The sequence below is a fragment of the Rana temporaria genome, chromosome 2 (assembly GCF_905171775.1).
Source record: "Rana temporaria chromosome 2, aRanTem1.1, whole genome shotgun sequence".
NCBI classification, from domain to species: Eukaryota; Metazoa; Chordata; class Amphibia; order Anura; family Ranidae; genus Rana; species Rana temporaria.
The window spans coordinates 320,413,561-320,438,844 of NC_053490.1; the positions used below are offsets into that span (position 1 = coordinate 320,413,561).

Here is a 25,284-nt window from a genome sequence, read left to right on the forward strand (position 1 = left end):
AAGCCGTGTTGCCCCTGTGTGAACCGGCACTAAAGCATCCAGACCCTGATTTTTCTTTCTGATACAACATAGGAATGTAAATATACTATAGGTTACAGCACTTTTAGGCAGTTACCAGAGCAGCAATTTTAGAATAATGCCAACATTTGATTTCACACATGTTAAAGCTCTTGAAAGCAGCAAAAGCAATATCACACAACTTGCCTTTCCATGGAATGTTTTCTTATTTAATTCTAGGTTTCAGTAATCTTAGACTGTAAATTCACTTGATATAGCTGGTATAAATAACATAAAGTCATAGCTACTGCTTTAATGTTATTTGCAGTAACGTTCAAAAGCTTTACCGATTATCGCAGTACTTGTATGCATTTCCGACTAGTACCACGTGCATAAGACTGCTAGTACCAGCTGTGAAGGTACATGCTTAGGCATGTGTTCATTGAGCATATGCTGACATTGCACACATCGCAATGAGTAAATCCACTTTACTGTGAGCCTGTGACAATGCAACATGTTACAAATGTCCATCTGTAGTAGTTCAGGAGATCACATAATAAGCCACTATGGTCACAACCAATGTTCCAACTGACTCGATCTTTGAAGCATATAACTGTAGAAGCGACAAGTGCTCATGTTTTGACCAATCCAAGCTACATAGTATTTACCTCTCTGCACTTCAATGCAGTGGCATTTTTTTGTTTGCATTGGTCCACTCAACATTTGTAAACAAGCCTATTATAGCACTTTTTGGCCATGGAGTAAATTCTGAGGTAGTCCACACAAAGTCAGCTGACTTGCAGATTTGTTTGGTATGATTAGGTCGTTTCCTTGTAATCGCCAATAAATAGAGTCCTGCTTAGGTCACAGTCTTGGTCATAAGATCTCAAGCAAGGTCTTGGCAGGGGATGCTCTTCTGCCTTGACTGAAGGTGGTCCTTCATTTCTGAATAAGGTTTTTTCATGACCAACAGAATGGTGGCATAAGGGAGGGTGTGGTGCTGCTGGCAAGTTGCCATCTTTCTTTATGGGCCAATTTGGACAAGAACATGAATCTGTAAGAGTAAAAAAATAAATAAAAATGAGACCCTGTTCTACTATAGCGCGTTACAAAATAAAACAGACATTTTAATATTAGACGTACATTGAAAGTTTTACATAAAGCAGCAGTCCAACCAAAACCTAATGCTAAACCTACTCTCAGCCACATTCCACACCTAATCTAAAAAAAAAAATCTTTATATTTACCATTTCTGAAGCCAATGCAGTTTGGTCTCCAGCAGCGGCTGCTGTGTGTAGGAGAGAACTGACAACGGCTGGGAAATATCCGAGACATGACGTCACCCACAGACTTACTATGGGGCTTTCGTTGTCGACTGCCTCTCCTGCACATTTCCACACACTGAAGCCGCCGCTGACAGCCAAGCGTGGGACCAGACCGGAGCGGCTGCAGAACAGGCAAGTATAGGGATTTTTTTTTTCTTGGCAGAGCTAGAGAGATTAGGCTTAGAATGTGTCAGAGTAGGTTTAGCATTAGATTTTTAGGTTTTGGCTGAACTTCCACTTTAACTTTCAGAGCAATTTTCCCAACCTAGACAGACATGAAGCCATCATGCATGCAAACTGTATTATACAAAGGGTCAGTGTCAAAAGGCTTTTGTCAGACACTCACCCTTGTACAGTCAGAATGGTTTCTCACTAACGCAAGTCAGTAGGAATACAAAAAGAAGCTTGAAGCAGGTTGAGGTAGCTTTAAATGAGATATGTCAATGAACTCTGAACCTCTCTAAAACTAATCTCAAAAACACTTGGAAAAAAATAGGATTTTTTGCTCACCGTAAAATCTCTTTCTCCGAGTTCATGGATGGACACAGCCTTAATCTTGGCATAGTGGGAGATAGCCTATCTTAGGAGTGACTAGGCAGAACATGTTAACTTCAAAAGCTGAACCGCCCCGCCCAGGGTGCGGTCCCACTGACTATATCCCCTCAGCCTGCACCAAGCAGTTAAGTTCGTAGCAAGCAGTACAAACTTTAAAAAAAGAGAGGGGTGGGATCTGTGTCCATCCACGAACTCAGAGAAAGATTTTACGGTAAACATAAAATCCTATTTTCTCCTTCGTTCATGGATGGACACAGCCTTAATCTTGACATAGTGCAGTGTTTCTCAATTCCTGTCCTCAGGCCCCCCAACAGGTCAGGTTTTCAGGATTTCCATTATTTTGCACAGGTGATTTGATCAGTTTCACTGCCTTAGTAATCACCACAGCCTTTTCATCTGAGGGAAATCCTGAAAACCTGACCTGTTGGGGGGGCCTGAGGACTGGAATTGAGAAACACTGACATAGTGGGACATCCCAAAGCAGTGTCCAAATGAGGGGTGGGAAGCATAAAATTAAACTTCACCCCAAAACAAAACAGAGCTCCTCAACTGAGGAGTTATAACTCTAAACAGCCGCCTGCAAAACTTTGCGACCGAAGAAGCATCCGAAGATGCACTCACATCAACTTGTAAGTTTAGTGAAAGTGTGACCGGGCGATCAGGTCGCCGCCTTACACACCTGGGAAACAGACACTAGATGTCAGAAAGCCCAAGAGGCACCGTTGGCCTAGTCGAATGCATCGTGATAGGGAGGCGCCCGACCCTTTATGGCGTAAGCCTGATCAGGATCTGTCAGGTCCACCTCGAAATGGTGGCCGAAGATACTGCTGGGCCCTTCTTGGGTCCAGCCACCGAAACAAACAGTAAGTCTGAACTCCGGAACGGAGCAGTAACAGACAAGTATATTCTCGGAGCTCGGACAACGTCCAAGGGATGCCACGTCGTCTCCTTAGGATTCGACGGATGAGGACACAAGGATGGTAGTACAAAATCTTCCTTGAAATGGAAGGTCGACATGACCTTTAGGAAGGAAAAAAGGCTGCGGATGCAGCTCCACCTTATCCTTGTGGAAGATCAGATCGGGAGCCCTTCATGACAAGGCAGCCAGCTCAGAACCTCAGAATCTTAACTGACCTATCCAAAAGGACTACTTTCTAAAAAAGTGTCAACAAGGGAACTTCCCCATGTTCTCAAACGGTGGTTTCTGAGGCACCTAGAGGTCATGCCGTTAAAGCCATTGACTGTAAAGCAGGATGACCTATGGGACCTTGCAAAAGCAGGTCCTCTTGTAGCGGTAGACGCCAAGATGCGTCTGCTATTCAAATCTCCACGGAGGTAGTGGAGGACGGGCCGGAGCGGCCACATGCTGAACCCCCTGCAGCGACTGTAAAGCAGGATGCAGTATGGGACCATGTGAAAGCAGGTCCTCTCTCAGCGGTAGACGCCAAGGGACGTCTGCTACTAGCCGCACTAAATCGGCGTACCAAGGACGCCGAGGACAAACCGGAGCAATTAGGATCATAGGAATCCCCTCTGCGAAGCAAAAGAGGCAGGAGCTTTAGAGGAGGGAAGGCATAGATTAGCCGGTACTGACTCCACGGCGCCACTAACGCATCTGTCGCGTCCGCCCATGGGTCTCTTGACCTGGCCACAAACCTCAATACCTTCCGATTGAGTCGAGACGCCAGGAGATCTACGTCTGGCGTGCCCCATCTTGGCAAAGGAGCTGAAACACCTCTGGGTGCAGAGACCATTCTCCTTGGTCCAGCATATGGCGACTCAGGTAGTCCGCCTGCCAGTTTTCCACACCCGGAATGTATATGGCCGACAGGGCCGGTACACTCCTTTCTGCCCACCTTAGGCTGTGAGCGACTTCTGACGCTGCAGCCAAGCTTCTTGTTCCTCCTTTGATGGTTGACATATGCCACCGCTGTGGCGTTGTCCGACTGGATCCTGACTGGACGCCCTGGTAGCCTCTGAGACCATGTGGAGAGGCACAGCCTGATCGCCTGAAGTTCCAGGACATTGATTGGCAAATGGGAATCCACTGGAGACCAGCGACCCTGGGTCAACTGAACCCCCCAGACTCCCTCCCCCCCAACCGGTAAGGCTGGCGTCCGTCGTGATGACTATCCAGTGATAAGGAACGACTTCCCGGACAGAAGTGCCGGTGAGGTCAGCCACCAAACTAGGGAGGTCCTGACAAGGTGGCTCACCCAGATTTGATAATCCAGAGATGATGGGCACTTGTCCCATCTGGACAAAATGTCCTTCTGTAGCCCTTGTGAGATTGCGCATATGGTACCGCCTCGAAGGAGGCCACCATGAGGCCCAGGACTCACATGCAAAAGCGGAGGGACGACCATTTCTGGGATGTCAACTACCGCACCGCAGCCAGAGGGGTCTGCCACTTTTCCACAGGGAAGAAAACCTTTGCCTCTGAGGAGTCCAGAATCAATCCCAGATATACTAGGCGTCGAGTCGGTCCCTTACTGACTTCTGAATGTTCAGTAGCCACCCAAAGTGTCTGAGGGTCTGACAGGTTATAGACACGCTCACCTCTAATTGTGAGGCTGAAGCGGCCCTCAGAAGCAGGTCGTCCAAGTAGCCCACGACAGCGATGCCACGTTGTCTTAGTAGGGTGAGAATTGGGGCAAGCACCTTGGTGAACACCCTTGTTGCCGATGCCAGGCCAAAGGGGAGAGCCACAAATTGATAGTGGTCTTCCCCGACCGGAAAGCGCAGAAGTCTTTGATGCTTTGTGCATACGGGGACATGTAAATAGGCATCCCTGATGTCCAAGGATGCCAAAAAGTCCCCCCAGCTGGAGGGCAGCGACGACAGAGCGAACCGATTCCATCCGGAATCCTTGTATCTTCACGAAGCAATTGAGGGCCCTAAGGTCCAGAATTGGGCGAACGCCCTCCTTCTTTGGTACTATGAACAGATTGGAGTAAAACCCCTGAAACCGATCCTGTACTTGGACAGGAATAACCACCCCGCGTTTCAGCAGGTCTTGAACTGCCCCGAATAGGGCTTCCAGACGAGTCTGTTGTAGCTGGCAGTTGGAGGGAAAAAAATCTGTTTGGTGGGCAAGATAGAAGTTTTATCTTGTACCCTAAAGACACTACTTTGCAAACCCACCGGTCGGGGGACCCGAGATGTCCATCAGGTTGCGAAGACGTCCCCCCACCCGAGAGATGGGTGGGGGCAAACCTTCATGCGGACGTAGCTTTGTCTGCAGGTTTGTTGGGTTTGGGAAACCAGGGACGTCTCAGTCCCTGAGCAGGTGCTTTATCGGCCCGTGGTCTTCTAGCCGCCGTACTGGGCGGACCAAAAAAATGCTTGTATGCGGTAAAGAAGGGCCCCTGCCTACGGCGTGGCTAATTCCATTTTTTGGGCAGTGGAAGCGATGTGCTCTTACCTCCTGTAGCATCTTTAATTATGTCATCCAGGGAAGTTCCAAAAAGTCTGTCGCCCTTAAAGGGCAAGTCCATCAGGGCTTTCTTGGAAGATTGGTTGACGGATCAAATCTTAACAAAAGTAGACAGCGTAACGCCACCGCCTGACCTGAAGCTCTGGCCAGTAGAGGAATAGTGTCCAAGGCCGATTCACAAATGAATTTTAGGCCTTGTACTAGTAGGTCAGCTAGGGCTACCTCCTTCGAGGAAGCATGAGGCTTGTAACCCATTGAGCAGCATCTTTGCCCCTTACGTGAGTGTCTGAGACACCAGGGCCCCAAATATGGTTGGGCATACCGTGAAAAACACACTACCATGGACAGGTTGCGGGTGACCGCCTCAGCCTTCTCGTCCGCAGGGTCTTTGAAGGCGGGAGCCCCCGCCACTGGTATGGTGGAGCTTGTTTAATCTGGACACAGGAGGGTCCACTATCGGGGGCGAGGTCCATCTTTTCAAGAAACTCTCTTCAAGAGGGTTCTTGGTCCGCATCTTCAGATACCTCAGGGCCAGGGTCATGAGCGCTAGCTGGACCCGGCAACGCATCTGAGTTGTCCCAAGCAGATGGCGGGGGGAGGGAGCCCCCATTCTCCCACGCACTGCTTTCACCTAGGCTACAAAGGCATCTAGCGTCCACCGATAAATCGGGTGCAGGGGCATCAATTGCCAGCTCAGGTGTCCAGAGGAACCCCTGCCCAGCAGCTAGCTCAGAGCATTGGAGGAGGGGGGGGGGAGAAGGGGGATAAGGCCCTTTAATCACCTCTCCCAGGATGCCCAGCTAAACAAGGTAGTAGTTACTTACCCTTCCTGTGGGTTTATGCTGGAAGCATCCTGGACAGTGCATCAACCGCATGGTAACGGAGGTGACTGTCGGCCAGGCTACTGCGACTCGGCCCTGCAGAACGGTCCTTATGCAAGCCCTGGAGCGTATAGCTCACCGGCCACCCGTAGAGCGACGGGCATGTTGTGGACGACCCAGCGCGCAGCTATGGTCGGCACACGCTCGATGGCCGAAACTGGAAAGAATACAAGGATCTGGGATCCAGCCTGTCGCCCAGTCAGCAGTTGATCGAAGATCGCAGGAAAAACTTAAATAAATAAATAAAAAATCCAAATTAAAAGCCTCCAAGCCTTGGGCCTGAAGGGGCCATGTCTTCTCCTAGACTAGACAGAAAAAAAAACTGAACTGCTTGGTGCAGGCTGAGAGGATATAGTCAGTGGGGCGGTTCAGCTTTGGAGTTAACACTTTCTGCCTAGTCACTCCTAAGATAGGCTATCTCCCACTATGTCAAGATTAAGGCTGTGTCCATCCATGAACGAAAGAGAAATACCTTTTTGCTAATCAAGAGACCTCTAAACCCATCCGACACAGGCCCCAACTGAAATATACCCCAAATCAGTCTACATTTATGAGAGTAAAGAATGGCCTCTGTTCCAGGCCTCTGTCAACCAATGCTCTCTGACATATTTTGCCCCACCCACTGGGACTTAGTCATAGGAACTATGACTAAGCAACTGAGGGTGGTGTGAAACGCATCAGTGGGATGTGATTTGACAGAGGCCAGCAAGCTAAGGCCATTCTTTACTCTCACCCTGCATGGGCTGGTTGGAAGAGCGGTGTCTCCTCTATTTACACTTGGGCACTCTCTGGATAAGCATACAGACACACCAGCACCAGGGTTTCTGCACACCCAGAGACGACAATTCTCTTTAGCTTTAAATGGTGTTCCAAGTTCTTACCCATAACAATCCATATTCCCATTGCACGTGTTCCTTGAACAGACATTTAGCATACTTTGTGCTGCAGCAACCACTAGCTGGAGATTGGATCCTAAATGACCCAGTGTAGATATTTGCTAGCACACCACATATCTTCAAGTTGAGTCCAAATGGCTTTATTGAAGTACGATGACATCACAAAGAAGAGAGTGCAATGTTTCAGAGTCATACAGGACCCCTTCATCAGGCATGTGACAATTGTACAGCAATTGTGAAAAATAGTTAAATAAACATCCACCAGTCATTGGTTATGATTGGTGGATGTTTATTTAACTATTTTTCACAATTGCTGTTCAATTATCACATGCCTGGTGAAGGGGTCCTGCATATTTCAATAAAGCCATTTGGGCTTAACTTGAAGATCTGTGGTGCGCTGGCAAATATCTACACTGGGCCAAGTTCTTACCCAGTCTACATTAATCTTGTCCTTTTTATGAGTAATAAGTAATGAAGTCAATCTAGGTCTTACCAGTAAGACACAGCTTTCATCTCTGCAAAGCTATAACATACTCTATTGCATTTCTGTACAGATGTTACATGTGAATAGCAGCGTCTTAATATAATATGCACGTGTTAAGACACATACATAGATATACAGTAATAAAATATACAATAATATATATTGTACTAGCAGAAAGGGTTGTTTGTACCCTTTTTTTGGGAAATTAAATGTGGGAAATTTTACGCTAGAATAGTCTATACTGGAATCTACAAAAAAGGTAAAGAGAAATATAAAGTAAAATGATTATAGGATTAGCTATAGTTTATTTGTGTAGAATATAGCATTTGGTATGGCTTCTGTGTGAATAATATCCCTGTTGTGACATGGAGCAAATAAGGATACACAGCTGTGGTTATTTTAGTGCTCAGTTTAAAGAGCTGGATACTACAAAATCTATCTTCCAAAAAACATCAAGATTTACAATGACAGAAGTAAAAGAACACAAAGATTGCCTACCACAGTTGGGTTTTACGCCCTCCTTTCTGTCATAGTTGAGGAATGGAGATATATCTCTTTTAGCAGCAGACGCTCCCACTTCATTAGAGAGAGACAGGAAAGTCTCCTTTGGAACTTGTGCCATAAAGCTAGACAAAGTTTGGTCCATTGGGTCCTCCTCTGTCATGTATGTATATGGACAATATTCTCTAGTCCGTGAGTAGATATTAGCATTATCATAGCAGTCAGAGCAGATCATATGTTGTCCAGCACCTACAAACATAATACATTCAGATCAGCAACATAATCACAGATGTGAAATTAAAATTGCACTGGATAAAACGTTAAAGAAACCTCAGAAAATGTAATTATTTATGCTTTATGCAAACACTATCCGAATGAGATATTTTAACAAATTAAGTAAGCTGTGGAAGAGAGGAATTTTGACTTACCTGTAAACTCCATATCTTGCAGTACATTACAGGACTGTAAATCATAGACCCTGGGTCTATAACCCAGCCTGTGTCCTGTAGGATTGACATAAACCAATAGCCATACAAATAGTAAATACAACCACCAACCATTGTTTGTGCAAGTGACATCTCACCTTGTACTGGATGACTGTCGCGCATCTCTCCTGGGTGCATGCCCCCACGAACTCCATATAATGGGGGAATTCGGCTATTCTGCATATTTGCTGCAAATGGGGTATTTAGGATTTCTGCATCTGCCTCACTTCCAGTATCTACATATAATCCTTTGGAGAAAATGGAAATGTCTGGTTTAAGACACATTTAAGTGATAAATACTAAAAATATATATGCAAATAAATCCTAAAGCAGAATTAAACCCAAAACCAAAAATAGAATATATTACAGCTTACCAATCATTAGATGTGCATTTGTTTTCTTTTTGTAGGCTTTTTCTGCTCTGCTTGCACCCGGTGATCTGACCAGTAACACATAACCTGTATTGTGTGCCCCCACTCTGAATGAAGGAGCATAAGAGGCACATTTGGACAGTAGCATTGCCAGTCGGGGGGGGGGGGGGGGCGGCTCTTAGATGTATTAGCAGATTTAAATACATTAACAAATTGAAGCTGAACTTCAGCTAATACTTTATAATCCGTTACAGCAAACAGTTTTTTCCTTTTGGGATAAAGGTTTTACATAAATAAAAGCTGATCATTGTAAGCACCCGTCAGTGGTAAATGGTTTGTCTCATCCCTGCAATTGCAAGAGAGCTTGTTGCAGCCATCACATCCAAGAACTGATAAGCTTTCCTATAATAAATGTTTGCTTTTGGGTATAATACAGCTTTAAACATTAATGCCTGTGTTAAAAAACAAACAACCCTATTTGTCTCGGCTTCTGCCCTGTAGTTAAAAAATATATATATATTCCCCCATTCCCCACAATCCCTTGTAAACACTGGGATCCCTGTTCCTGTACTTGGCAAACTGTGAAACTGCAAACATTCTCAAGAAAACTATTGAATTCCATGGCTCAATTGCAATACCCGATCACAAAAGATGGTGGAGCTGCAGTATAATTCAGGAATTCTGGCTCAGCGTTCATGTAAAATACAGGAGTGATATGATAAGATGTAGATACAATTATGGCATAAGGAATCAAATAACATTTTTTATCAGAAGGCAGACATATTTTGTAGATATATGAAGCACTTCATTTATAGCCTAAAGAAAATACACGTGCATCATTCGCTATTTTGTGCTCCTTTGTCTATAAAATGGTGGCCCACCAGATTGGCCATACAGTAAGTGAATGTATATATTGTAGAGATTTAAAAAAAATATATATATATATATATATAATCTCCCCATCTAAAAAAAGGGCAGACCCAATGTACTACTTGGTCTTTTTCCTGCCATTACTTTTCTACCTTTCTATGAATTCCTAATGAGCAGGCTAAAATTCAATCAGTGGGTCGCCCCACTGGCCATCTTCCAGACAAAATTCCTCCTTACTGGAAAATCAAAGGAACTGGATAAAAAAAAATAAAAAAATGTTGGCTGAACAGTGGTTGCATCCAATCAAATGCTGGCACTGTTTGGGTATTTGGACAGCCAGTGGAGCTAGCTGTCAAAATACAATAGCTTCAGTAATAGCTTCAGTAAGCGATTGATCCATCCTCGCTCTGTAGAGTGGATGGAGGAATCTGTTAGAAAACTATGTGTATGTCCTGCTTTCTTCTTTTAAAATGACCTGTATGCAGACTAGACATTCGTTTAGTTTAAAACAAGTTTTTTTAACGAATTTTGCCAAATTTGTTAATTTGGAAATATTCAAATTTTAAAATTTTTCCGAATATTCAAACAAAAATCAGAAAATTCTAAAATCTGAACCAACAACAACCAATATTAATTATATTAATTTAATACCAACTATTAACCACTTCCTTACTGGGCACTTAAACCCCCTTCCTGCCCAGAGGACTTTTTGCGATTCGGCACTGCGTCGCTTTAACTGACAATTGCGCGGTCGTGCGACGTGGCTCCCAAACAAAATTGACGTCCTTTTTTTCCCACAAATAGAGCTTTCTTTTGGTGGTATTTGATCACCTCTGCGGTTTTTATTTTTTGCGCTATAAACAAAAATAGAGCGACAATTTTGAAAAATAAATATATTTTTTTAAATTGTTGTTGTAATAAATGGCTCAATTTAAAAAAAAAAAAAAAATGTTTATCCTCAGTCTAGGCCGATACATATTCTACATATTTTTAGTAAAAAAAAAAAAAAAAAAATCGCAATAAGCGACTGGTTTGCGCAAAAGTTATAGCGCCTACAAAATAAGGGACAGAATATTTTTTTTTTTATTATTTATTTTTTTACTAGTAATGGCGGTGATCTGCGATTTTTATTGCGACTGCGACATTATGGCGGACACATCGGACACTTTGACACATTTTTGGCGCCATTCACATTTATACTGCAATCAGTGCTATAAATATGCACTAATTACTGTATAAATGTGACTGGCAGGGAAGGGGTTAACACTAGGGGGTGAGGAAGGGGTTAAATGTGTGTTCCCTAATTAGTGTTCTAACTGTGGGGGAAGGGGGGTGACTGGGGGGGTGACCAATCTGTGTCTCTATGTACAAGAGACACAGATCCGTCTCCTCTCTCCCCTGACAGCACCGCTGTCTGCGAGAGCCGGGAATGAGAGATGATCTCATATGTAAACATATGAGATCATCTCTCATTGGCCGCACAGATCGCCTAGGAAACGGCCGCTCCGATTGGCCGTTCACGGCGATCTGTGACTGGCTGTGTCCAAGGGACACGGCCAGCACAGAAGTTCCCCGCTGCGCGCTCGGGAGCGCGCGCGGGGAACGCGGAAATGAGCTGCCGTCAATTGACGGCGGCTCAGAGATTTAGAACCACCCTGCGGCCGTCAATAGTCGTACGGCCGTAGGGAAGTGGTTAAAATTGAAGGTATTGTAATTTCCTTTCAAATTTGTGTGTTACGAATTTATCTGAAGTTACGAATTATCCGTAATAATGAATGTCATATCTAAATGAATGTAACGTAACAAACATTATTATTTAGTTTTGTTCCATTTGTTTAGATGCGGCATTCTTCATTTCAGATAACCCGTAACTTCAGATAAATTTCCATTTGTTACGCTCACTAACAGACAAATTTGAAAGGAAATTTAAATACCTATAATTTAATAGTCATTATTTAGCATTTACGGATTTTCCCCTTCTCATTTTCGGATTTTCGAATTTTTAGAAAAAAACAAAACAAAAAACAAACAAATAAAACAAAAAGAAGCACATTTTTGTCTACAGACAACCAAAATCATTACATTCAAACCAGATATAAATACATTTTTACTATGCTATTCTCATCCTTAATTCGATACACTATGTTCTGGGGAATCTTTCCTTTGTTTTTGTCTTACACAGCTGGCTCACGATCTAGATAAAATCAGACAAAGCTCCTATTCAGCAATCCACCCAGTACATCTCATTTTGTTTTTAATAAGGCAAGCAATAAAAGTGTGTTCAGGTTGAATAAAGTATCATCTAAAGCTATATACCATCGGTTCCTTTGTGAACGCAGCCGCTGGCAGTAGGCATGAGCTGTTGGTGACTGCCAGCTTCAGAATTACTGTATCCTTCTGGTGGCTCTGACAGTGTTCCCTGGGAAGAAAGGTAGCTTGGAATATCAGCCGGTAAGTTCATGTCCTCTGTGAAGAGAGTCAGAAAAATGTCAACTTCATATGTACTGCAGTAACCAGCCTTAGCTAAAATACATATGATCTTCTAAATCTCAAGATTATAAAGTACAAGATGAGCAAAAAAAAAAAAAAAAAAAGTGCGTCTTAAACCTGAAAGATCCCCAAGAACCTAGAATTCTATTTGCCGTCTATGGTATAAATAACTAGAATATGTAGCCACAATTGCAACCAACACTTTTTGTTTTAATCATTTTCAGACAGCGCTTTTGTAGAATATATTATCCCACAGACAAATGGCATTGAAAGCGGTGAGAATAAGAAAATCGCCACAAACACGCCATTTAAAGGCCATTAATACAATGTCTAATTCCTGCGAACCCCATATAAAAAATGGCAATAGCTTACATAAAGTGTTTTGCTTTATCAGATGCTTTTAATGCATTCTCAAGTCTCTTTCCATCCTGCTATGTGGTAAGCTGTAGAAATAACATCTAGTGCTTAAAGGGTCACTAAAGGAAAACCATTTTTTTTGCTGAAATTACTGTTCACAGGGTATAGAGACATAAAAGTTAACTGATTCCTTTTAAAAATCAATCATATAATGTGCCTGCAGGTTAGTTTCACTTTTAAACTGGTTTCATGTTCCTGTGAACTAGAGACACACAGAACAAAAACAAACAAATCCAGGGCAGTGTTTTGTTTTTAAAATGAATCTGATTGGTTCTGTTAAGTTTTAGACACACAGTAATGACAGCTTAGACCACAGTGAAAAGCTCCCAGTACTAGGATTATAAGGAAACAGACAACCAGGAAGTGTGGAGATCAGAGCAGTTTTACAGCAACATCAAAGCAAAAACGAACAATAAGGACATGAAACCAGTACTGCAGTAAGGTAAAGGAAGCTATTTAGCTAAAAAAAAAAAAAAAATTCCTTTAGTGACCCTTTAACCACTTGACCCCTGGAAGGTTTACCCCCCTTCATGACCGGGCCATTTTTTGCTATACGGCACTGCGTCACTTTGACAATTGCGCGGTCGTGCGACACTGTACACAAAGGTTGTCATTTTATTTCCCACAAAGAGCTTTATTTTGGTGGTATTTGATCACCATTGCGTTTTTTTGCACTATAAACAAAAAAATTCCAACGGACAATATTTTTTACCGTGGGCTATGAAACATATACCAAAAAAAAAAAAAAAAAAAAATCTACTTTCTTCATAAATTTAAGCCAACGTGCTACATGTTTTTGGTAATACAAATTCCCAATAAGCGTATATTGATTGGTTTACGAGAACTATGAGATATATTTATGGAATTTTTATTTATACATTTTTTTATGCTAGTAATGGCGACGACTAGCGACTTATAGTGGGACTGTGATATTGCGGCGGACAATTGGACACTGACATGTTAAGGGAACCAGTGTCACTGATAATGATCAGTGCTAAAAATATGCAGACAGATGGAAACCCTATATTCAATCCTTCTGGGAGAATCGGATGAAAAGGGACAGGTTCGCCTCTGCACAGTGAGCAGAGACGGACCTGTCAACTACCGGCTCTGTGGGGATCAATGGATCGATCCCTGCTGAGCAAGCAGAGTCCGTGAAAACGGACAAGCATGTGTGAAAGAGCCCCAAGTGCTCTTAATTGAGACAAGTACACATTATAGAGGGATATGCTTTGTTCATATTTCATGTCTGAGGTTTACAGCCACTTTAAAAGTACAAACTACTGATCAAATCAGTCTGAGATGTGAATGTAAACTAAAACATGGTTAATCTTCTTTACAAAACTGAAGAATCTTCAAAATGCATATAAAAAGATAAAAAAGACCCTGTATGATCTCTGTCTTCCAAAAATAAGTGCACTACATGCTGAGCTTTGATGGTCATTTCACCTACAGTACATGCTTCTAAGGCTAAGTTTAGACATTTGTTTGGTGGATGATAAAAATGTGCGGTTGAGCCTGGTTTTCACCACCTCCCAACCATTCAGTTTACATTTCAGCGGTTGCGATTCTTGGCTTTGCACCCATGGCTAAATCTACTTGAAATTAGTGATTGGCGGGCAGCAAGCGTGCCAAATGTGACATTTTCGGTCAAACTGTGAAAGCCACAAACTTTCACACAATAATGGGGCTAAAACAGGTGGCGGTGAGGAGGCTTCACTGAAACGCCATCCAGATGAAGATTAGGCATCAGAGAAGTAGATTTAGACACATGACTAAATCTACCCCAACTGCCTGCTACAGATGCAGAAATCTGAAATGTTTGCGTATCGCCACAAAACCTCCTTAGTGACAAGTGACACGAAAATGTAGCTTAAAAAAAAAAAAAAAAAGCGAAGTATTCATAACTAAAAAAAAAAAAAAAAGTACATTCTATTGCTTCTTGGGAGGCTTTGGAATTTATAGAGAACATTACACGGAGGCAGAAAAACACAGAAAGAAACATGATGAGCAAGTGATGTGTATGGATTCTTTTTTGAGAATAAGGATATCGTTTATCATTTACTTTGGCATATGAAAGCCTAGTTGTTTTTTTTTTTTTTATGTTAAAATATGATCACCCTATTTCGCTCCTACATGACTACAGCACTGTAGGGGCGGGAGCCGAGGCAGCATGAGATACTGAAGGTTGATAATTAGAGTGTCAGCTTCTCTTATATTTTAACAATGTCACCTCAATTATAAGCGTTTGCCCCTAAATCCATGATTTACAACCATTGGCCCAGATTCAGTAAGCAATTGCGCCTGCGTAACCATAGTTACGCAGCGCAATTGCTGACTTGCGCCGGCGTAACAAGTTCTCCTGATTCAGAGAACTCGTTACGCCGACTGCAGCCTAAAATCTGCGTGACATAAGGCTCTTATGCCACGCAGATTTTAGGCTGCATTCTTGCGATGACCGCTAGGGGGCGTTCCCATTGTGGTCAGCATATAGTATGCAAATTGCATACTTACGCCGATTCACAATGTTGCGCGCCCCCTGCGTACGCAAGTTACGTCGTTTCCGTACGGCGTGTTTAGCGTAAGGCTGCCCCTTCTAATAGCAGGGGCAGCCAATGCTAAACTATACCCGGCGTTCCCGCGTCGCGACGTTCAAATTTTACGTCGTTTGCGTAAGTGAATCGTGAATGGCGCTGGACGCCATTCACGTTCACTTTGAAGCAAATGACGTCATTGCGACGTCATTTGCCGCAATGCACGTCGGGAAAGTTTCCCGACGGAGCATGCGCTCTACGCTCGGTGCGGGAGCGCGCCTAATTTAAATGATTCCCGCCCCGGCGGGATCATTTACATTGCGCGTGCTTACGCTGGGCAATTTTGCCGGCGCGCCCTCGCAATTTACGGAGCTACTGCTCCGTGAATCGAGGGCAGCGCAAAATATTTGCGGGGGCGCAGGGCAAAATCGTTGCCCTGCGCCTCCGCAAATAGAGCGCAATTCTTTCTGAATCCGGGCCATTGTGTTTAGTTAGACCTCTCCTATTTCACTGAGTCACAGCATATCTAGTCACTGTAGTTTAAATGCAGTATCTTTGCTAATAAAACAATGTTCTGGCAAGACCGGAAGCAAACGAAAGTAATGTAAAACGGAATATTCACCGGTGCTGGTTATGCTGTAGTCTTCATTTTTCCTCCGCATGTGGTATATGACAATAACCCAGACCAAAGATGTCCCCACCACACAACAGACGACAACAATTATAACAATGCCCACAGTAGTCCAACCATCTTCTTCAAAGCCTATGACATTCTGGGAAGAGTCGCAATTAGGGGATGACAGTACGTAAAGGTTAATGTGACCTCTTTCAGTTCCAAGAGTATTGGACATGCTACATGTGTATTTCCCTGCATCTTCAGGTCCTGTATCCACAATGATAAGCAGCTGATTTGCAGCAGCAAAGAAATGCCGCTCAGTGACCACCAGAGGACCATCATCTTTAGTCCAATTCAAACGTGGAGCAGGGCTTCCCCCAGCTATACACTGCAGCACAGCAGTCTCCCCACGGGCAACTGTTCTGTCTTCTAGGGGTCTTATGAATGATGGCGTTTCTGAAACAGAAGCAGGGGTAACATATGATCACAATGCATACAAAAATTGGAAAAAAAATAAATAAATCCTACATTACAAGTCAAGATACTTGTTGCACACTAAAGCTTTATTTATAAAAAGTGAAAAAAATGATGATGCATATGGAGTCACATGAGAGATTACAGCTCATTATCAACTTCAAAAAGCCTATACACAATGTCATGGATAAAAGCACGACCCTAACATTAAAGCAGATATTCACCACCAACGACCCCCCCCCCCCCTTAACATATTTTTTTTTTTTTTACAACCCCTGCTTACCTTGAGGGGAGTTCTGCATGTTAGATACAGAACCTCTTCTGTCAGAGCTCAATAACACGCCACCATGTTTGGGCGTGACAACGAGAGGCTGCCAGCTGTTACACTATCAGATGATGCACCGACAGGCCTGCCCCTTCCTCCTTTCCTGAATGAAGGGCTATGCCTCCTGGAATATGTGACATGCATATCTCAGGAGGCAAAGGGAGCACAGTGCATGGCATTTGCCTAGGCGCATGACATGCACTGGGGGGCAGGGCTGAACAAATTCAGTGAAAAAAAAAAGAAGAAAAAAAAGAAAATGGATTAAAAAAAAAAAAAAAAGCTATACATGTCGGAAGTATTTCAGGGTGAAGATCTGCTTTAAGGCTTTCCACTATCATCACAAATGTTTACTGTAATTTGCAATACAAAGAGAACAAGATACTTTTCCATACAAGTACATGGTACAGTAGACACACATCGGGAATATGAAATGTTGGGGGTAACACATTCTTTAAGAGACCTGTAACCATGCATGTTGGGGTTTAATAATAAATAAGGGCCTTGGGGGATTCCATTTTAAAATTTAACTACTGAAAACGAAACACTTATCACAACATAATACTGATCAATTTTATCTCATCTAAAATTGTTTACCAAGTATTTTTGCAACCCAACAGTGCTTTGTCCCATATGCTGCTGGGCCCTGCAACAATCACATGCTCCGTTATGGTCAAATTCATGTATGCACAATTATATGCATGTCCTAGCATTCAGCAGTTGCATTATAAAGGATTCTTACCCAACACAGTCAGTGTGACATTGGTTGATATACTTCCTGCAGCATTTTGAGCCATACAGCTATAAAGACCCATGTCTTCAATTTTAACATTGACGATAAATAGAACTTCATCTTCGGGCATAACGTGCATACGACGTTCTCGGGCTGCAGGAAAATCTGTTCCCCCGTCTTTCTGCCATGCAATTTGGGGAGGTGGGTGACCTTCTGCTGCACATTCCAAACGTGCCATGGCACCAGTGCGGATGGTCAGATCCATTGGAGTTTTCAGGAATGAAGGCATTTCTGTAATAAAAGACAAGGAAATGTCAAAGGAACTACATGCCAAATGAATACCTTAGCAGCTTATTCACTTTGCAAGAAAAAGTCTTTAAACCAGTCAGCGAACTGAAGAAATTCTTGTACAGCACTGCACATGTATACAAGAGGCTTAAAGGGGTTGTAAAGGCATTTTTTTTTATCTTTTTTAAAAACAGATACATTTTTATCGTGTCATCAGAAACAAGACATACATTGCACAATCAAATAATGCAAAACATCTAAAGACTGTACAAAAAAAGGGGGAGGGGGGGGGGGGGGCGCAATAAGGGCATATAGAATAGCGGCACAAAGGCAATTCACATAAGACATTTTGTACAAAAAAATAAAAGGAGAGTCCAGATAGACTGGGGAACAACCACCCGCCTACCTGGTAAAACTACAGAACAGGCCAACTAGCCAAAAAAAATAAAAAAATAATACAGAGTACTCATAACATTCTACCTGTACGAATAAAAACTCCCTCTCCGCAGCAGGGGGTAAACACAATTCACACACTTTTCAGTTAAAGATAGAGTGTGTTGAGATCACCATCCAACCACTCAGATATTCTGCTCACATTTGCAATAACCGATGCATAATCAATCGTGGAGGTGCCAACCCAGGTGTGTCTAGCCAAGCCTGCCATATAGAATAGAATTTTTGAGGTGCATTTTTATGTCGATATGTTAGGTGTTCTCGAATGAGAACACAGTTTACTTGTTCCACCCACTGAAGTTTAGTCGGTACATGTGCAGCCAGCCAAAACCTTGCTACCAGCTTGCGAGCTATGTATAATAATCTAATCACCGCTATATTGACAGGGTAAGGAAAAAAATCCTCATCAATTGCTCCCAAGACACAGATCAAGGGATCCAATAGGATCCTAACCTTAAATACTGAGGAGAGGACTTCAGTGACATCACCCCAGTAACGATGTAACTTGGGGCAGCGCCTCATGAGATGAATTAGAGAACCCTCATCCCTGCAACATTTAGGACATATAAAGGAGTCCCTCCTTATCCAGCGATGCAATTGTATAGGTATGTGGTAAGCCCTATGCAACAAAAAGATATGGGACAACCTATGAGACTGTGAAACAGAATTAAGGGGACCAGATTGTAAGCATAAATCCCAATTTTCCTCAGAAATTTCTCCCAAATCATGTGTCCAACCCCTTCTACTCGGAAAATTCGCTGTGTCCTGCGTGGCTAATAATAGGTTTGAGTAGATATGAGAAATCAAGCCCTTCTCCTGACCATAAAAAATGTCCTTAAGTAAGGAATGACTGACAAGCATGAGAGTAGAAATGCGGCCTTGAGCCTGAAGAGCGTGTCTTAATTAGAGATATCTAAAATTTAGTTCTAGGAAGGCTAAATTAATTTTGGAGGTCTATAAAGAACCTCAATACATTATGATATAATTGGACAACCTTGTGAATACCCGCCACCATCCACGCCTGGAAACCCTCCAGCTGATATACTTCCTTAAAATTAGGATTACCCCACAATGGGGTCTCCTCCAAAAACCCTGAGATCCTCAGACAAGACCTGAAAGCAGTCCAAAGTTGTTTAAAAAGGACAACAGTAGGGGCCTTTTGCGGCAACCGGGGAAACCCTGCCTCCAGCTCGGTCAATACTGTTGTATCATGCGTTCCAGTTCGCAATATGTTCCCGATCAGATCAGAGTCATCCAACAACCCACAGCCACTGAGATGCATAAAAATAAAGTTTGGGGTTGGGGACTACAGCTCCTCCCTGATCTTTGCCATACTGCAAAGTGGAAATACTAATTCTGGCGACCCGTTTTCTCCATATTAGAGATCTGAACAGGGTATCAATACGGGTGAACCATCTACGTGGGATCCACTGTGGGGAGTTGTGCATAACATACAACAGTTGGAGACACCAGACCATTTTAATCAAGTTTATTCTACCGATTATGGACAATGGTAGTTTACACCAAGCATTGCACGTCAATTGGAGTTTTTTGAAAAGGGGCAAAAGATTCTCCTCCAGTAGGACAACGGGTTCGCAGAAACATACACTCCTAAGTATATAAAAGAGGAGACTACCTTGAGGGATTCCGCAGCAACCGGCAACGAAATTGTCGGGGCATCCAAAAGGTAAAAGAACAGATTTATTCCAATTGATGGAGAATCCCAACAAGGAGCCAAAATGTCTAATCACCTCCATAGCACTAGCCAAGGATGCGTCCACATCCCCCAAATATAATAAAGTGTCGTCCGCGTAAAGAGAAACCTTCTCAAAGCCCCACTCTCTCGAACCCCACAATAGATGGGGATAAACGTATAGTGGCAGCGAGTGGTTCGAGCGCAAACAGCAGGGGTGACAATGGGTACCCCGAAAGAGAGGAAAAGGATTCGAAAGGTCCCCATTCACGCGGACCCTAGCCATGGGGGCCGCATAGAACAACTTAACCCAATTACTAAAGTTCTCACCAAGCCCAAATTGCTTTAGCAGGTCCTAAAGGTAAGGCCATTCAACACTGTCAAAGGCCTTAGCCGCGTCTAAGGAGAGAATTGCTTGTCATCCTGGATTGTCCACTGGAATCTGAAGGTTTAAAAATAAGTGTTGAATATTAAGGGCTGTGGACCTAGTGGGGATAAACCCTGACTGATCTTTATGAACCAGTGATGGGGTCAGGAAAAGTGACAACCAGAACGGGTTGAGCTTCCAGCAGGTCCGCTTGGACACTCTAGGAGGTGATAATTTCCATGCAGAAGGGAGAATGATCATTTTTTTATTTTAATGCATTCTATGCATTAAGATAAAAAACCTTCTGTGTGCAGAAGCCCCCGTAGCACTTACCTGAGCCCCCTTTACGTCCAGCGATGTGCACGAGTGCTTTGGCACTACACTATTCTGGGATTCCTTTTTACTTCCCTGCTATCATATATGTACAGCATCCGGAGACCCCTTACACCACGGACGTAATAGCCGCTCCCCACAACCAGGGATTACCCAAGGCACCATCCAGGCAGGCTGGATACACTCAGGCTTTTCTTATATGCTGTAACCTCACAGCAGTGAGGTAAGGGGCCATCCATTTACCTTAGCAGAAGGCACTGAAGAGCCACCACTGTGCACAATTGCACCTTAGAAGGCACTGAAGAGCCACCACTGTGCACAATTGCACCTTAGAAGGCACTGAAGAAGCCATCACCTTGCACACATCACTTTTTATGTGCGATTGCACATTTTGGACTTTTTATTTTATTTTTGCATCACACTTTGGAATTTACCACGTTCACCTAATGCACCTTTGCATTTCATTTCATGCTTGTTTACATTTTTCACAGCAGATGTTATTTTCGCTTGTACTATTTAAAGTTTTTTCCATGATTATTTTGCATTGTGTTACATACCTCTTCAGAATTTGAGGTTTATTTGGACACTATATTGTTTGGCACGTTATTTAGTTTGTCACTTATATTTTGCACCTATTATCATTACTTGTATGCTTGTGCGTTTTTATACTTTTGCATATAAATTTTATCAACAGCTCAGCACTACTTTTTATATTCATGCACACTCAGGTCTTGGTTTTACCTTTCAGTGTTTTGTAGCAGTTGATTCATACTTAACCCCCTCACAGCTGTCATTCAGCTGTTCCACAGTAGTGCGTGAAAACTCTTTATATTTATGCATTTCTCGTCAGAACACCGGCTCCAAAAATTTGCATCTGAACCACATCTAAATCGCAGCCGACACCGCTTTGGAAATTTGCAGTGAAATCGAAAGGGAAATTCGTGCCAGACATGTGTAAACATAGTTTAAGTCTGTAGCAAAGCAGCACCAAGAGCATGATAATTAACACAAAGGGGCGATAACGATTTTATGGTGTGAACAAAAAATACATCCCCCCCCCCCATCGACGGACACAGGAACTCTTAAACCTTCGGGATGTCAAAAAGTAGTCTAAGGGGTTGGCAACACAACAAATGATAACAGGACCAACAAACAATTGGTGACTGTCCCCAGCTCAAAGCTGTCTGAAGGACCCAATGCCTGACTCTGGCCCAAGATGTAGTATCATTCATTTAATAGAACGTGAATAATGTGTGCACAGAAGACCAGGTGTATATCTGTGGACCTGAGGCCCAAGAGGCACTCACAACCCTGGTGGAGTGAACTGGAGTGAAAAGGGTGAGCCCAAGCTTCCCTCAAGGCTATAAGCCTGAACGATGGTTATATCTAGGGGTGGTGAAAATAGAAGATGGGGTACCTTTTCTGGGCCCATCCGAAATGACAAAAAACTGAATCATTCTTTCTGAAAGTAGCAGGGGCTGAAAGAAAACTCACAGTCCAAATCAAAAACAATGGCATTCTAATTAACCCTTATTTTTCTGTCTAGGCAGTTGAAAACCTCCTTATGATGGGAACATACTGTATTTTGTAAAAACTTCTCAGAATAATACATTTACAACCTGGACATAAATAGTTTTATCATATACAATTTCTTTTTTACATACGACTTTGCATTGCTAAAAGTAAAAAAGAAGAACAAACAAACACATACCATTGACTGTGAGCTTAGCTTTACTGGAGTAATTGGATCCAAAATGGTTGGTGATGACACACTGGTATTTCCCTTCATCTGTAAAGTTCACATTAAACAGATGCAAAACTGTAGTGTACTCTATGAGCTCCAGTCCATTTTTATAATATCTGGCAAAGGTTTCTACTTTGGCATCATACAGGATTTCACTATCTTTTCTCCATGTCGTATACATGGCGGAATCACTGCTACTGCCTGCAGAACATATGAGCGTCACATTCATTCCTCTCAATGCCACTGTTGTCTCAGGATGTAATTTGATTTGCGGTTTAGGAAAGTTATCTGGTGAAAAAAAAAAAAAAACATTTAAATCAGCAAATATACACACATATATATATATATATATATATATCTGCATTACTTGAATTGAAAAGCAGGAAAATATAGAAGTAAAAGCGATTATCTGGCTTTGCATAGAGGATGATTAGTCACTTCAGGACTATCTGCTGTCAAATGAAATAGATTTTCCAAATTGGTATGTAGCAGTTAAAGTGGAAGTCCAGGCTAAAACTAAAATCCCTGCATCTATAGCCTCCAACATTCTAACACTAACCTATCTAGCCCTGAAAAGAAAAATACATCGCTATACATACCTTTTCTGCAGGCGATCCGACCCGATCTCTAGCGGTGGAATCTATGATCCCATGCTGAGCTGTCAGCCGCTGCTTCCCTGTGTGGGCGGGTGCAGAGGACACATCCGTCAATGGAAGCCCCATAGTAACTATGATTGACATCTGAGGTGAGCATTTAGTACCACAAGAGGTGTGCGCACTGAAGTCTGCTTTATTTAAACACTGGACTTTTTTTTGGGGGGGGGGGGGGGGGGTTTTGGTGTCACCATTCCTATGGATTTTTTTCACATGTTTTTTGCTATGCATTGTTTCTGTGTGTTGCTACTGACAGCATAGATATTTTAGCTTGTATGAGCTATTGACTTGTTCACATTTGTGTACTAACCTTTATTATTGTCTACCTGGTATATCCAGCCTGTTACACTGTGTCACTTAGTGTTCACATTATATGTTATTGTATTCACCTCCTTCCCCTTTTTTAGTAGTCACTTATTTTTTATTTATTTTTTCTCACCAGGGTCACCTACCCACATGGGTACCCAAATTTGTTTGTGTTATTAGCTTTCACAGCGCTTCACCACCACCTATGATTGACATAACTTCCCATTCATTTCACAGCCGTTGTCGGCCGTGTCCTCTGCAGACCTTCTGCCGCTGGAGATCGGGTCAGATCGCCTGCAGAAAAGGTATGTATAGAGATTTTTTTCTTTTCAGGGCTAGATAGGTTGGTGTTAGAATGTTGGTGGCTATAGAGGCAGGGGTTTTAGCTTGGACTTCCACTTTAAGGCGATGTGGGCGCCCAAAGTCCCGCTCCTCTCCCCCTCATCTCTGCTGGCATTGTAACTGTGGCTTCACAGCCGGGTGCACACTACGAATGTGCGAGCTGCACTGCGCGTTGTGAATGGCCGGGAAATCTCTTATGGGACCTGTTATGTGTCCTTGAAGATTGCAGGGAGGGAGGGGGAGAGGTAATCTTCCGGGGCCGCGGCGCCAGGAGAAAAAGTGGAAGCTGGGTGCCTGTCAAAACTGGGTAATCCCCCTACCCCCAAAAAATAAGAGGCCAAATGTGGCATGTTAGGAGGTCACCAGTACTTAAAGCAGAAGTTCCCTTTGTGGGTGGCACTCCGCTTTAAATTAAGGATTCTGCAAGTACATTTACTTAACTTTATTGCCATCACAAAAGGGGATGAGGGGCATTTTCTGGTTGTGGAAATAATCCAAAGGCATTACAGGTGTGTGTGTGTGTATAAATACCCCCCTTGCTGCTGACCTATGCCTTATGTCAGTGGCAGCAAAAGGATTAATGACTAGTAAAGCCATTTTTGTAGCAGAAATTTTGTACGATTCAAGTATAAGGCTTTTATCAACCTCACAATGTGAGCTTATGGTCCCCTAGTCTAATCATATATTTCTACAGACAACTGAAGAACTTGCATTGTGGGGTGAGCATAAAGCTGGCCATACATTATACAATTATCTAACTCAATTTCCTTTAGATTTACCGTCAACTATGTAGTGCAAGGCTGAAACGTGTTTACATCTGTGTCTTTTATGGAGAATACATTTTGAAGATTTTAAAGAGTAAGCAAGTTGCGGACCATATTTTGTAGTGCAAGGGCCTGCCTGACTGCATACAAAATAAAAAAAAAAAGTGTTTAGGTTTGACCTCATATTATATGGTTTTGGTAAATCTAAAGGAAAGTTGTACCAGAAAATTGTATTATGTATGGCCAGCCTTCATGTCACTGGATATCGGGAAGGAGGAGAAATCTATTTCAGGGCCCCTAGGATATGTAGAAAACAAGTTTAAAGCTGTAACATGTACTGACACCCTATGGAGTTACCTACTAGAAAAAGGGTCAGATTTTTTTAAAGGACAAGATAAAAAAAAACATACAGAAGCAAACAAATCAAACACCCATTACAAAAGAAAGTACTTTAAGAGAGAACTCTAGTCTTTTCAATATTGCAGTTGGAGTTTTTAAATCCACAGATGTTGAGACCTTACGTTATATTGTGTCCCAAACAAAGTTATATTCTTTGCAAACTGAGTCCTGACAATACAGAACTTACATGCCTTTGTAAAGAAAAAAGAAAAATAGGTTCTTCTTTTAAACGTTAGCAGGAGGAAAATAATGAAAGTCCCAGAACCTTGAAAAAGCAGCAATCAAATAAAATACTAACCGCAGATAAAATCTCCTGCATCCACACCGAGTAGAGAACGCCCGGAGAGCCAATCAGGATGAGCGCAACTCACATTCACAGAATGCTGAAAACCATTGTCAATGAGCCACTGGGGGAACCATTTTAGCTGGCAGTCACAAAGCAAACTGCTTGTGTTTAGGTTTCTGCAAGCAGATTCACATAGTAGGTTATCAAAGAAAGAATAGTCATATATAAACATGGATAGTAATTATCAACGTGACAATAAATGGACAGAG

At 42.7% G+C, this 25,284-nt stretch overlaps 1 protein-coding gene across 1 annotated transcript in view; it reads right to left on the reverse strand.

Annotated features, from left to right (window-relative positions):
- Positions 1 to 200: 200 nt before the first annotated feature.
- Positions 201 to 25,284, reverse strand: part of LRIG2 (leucine rich repeats and immunoglobulin like domains 2) — a 103,622-nt gene continuing 78,538 nt past the window's right edge. The window contains exons 12-19 of the mRNA XM_040337469.1: positions 25,028 to 25,191; positions 22,233 to 22,553; positions 17,397 to 17,678; positions 15,865 to 16,314; positions 12,118 to 12,267; positions 8,659 to 8,808; positions 8,073 to 8,324; positions 201 to 1,051 (exon numbers count right to left, since the gene is read on the reverse strand). Of these exons, the coding sequence (XP_040193403.1) occupies positions 816 to 1,051; positions 8,073 to 8,324; positions 8,659 to 8,808; positions 12,118 to 12,267; positions 15,865 to 16,314; positions 17,397 to 17,678; positions 22,233 to 22,553; positions 25,028 to 25,191 (2,005 nt within the window). The 3' untranslated portion in view covers positions 201 to 815. The remainder of the gene's footprint in view (positions 1,052 to 8,072; positions 8,325 to 8,658; positions 8,809 to 12,117; positions 12,268 to 15,864; positions 16,315 to 17,396; positions 17,679 to 22,232; positions 22,554 to 25,027; positions 25,192 to 25,284) is intronic.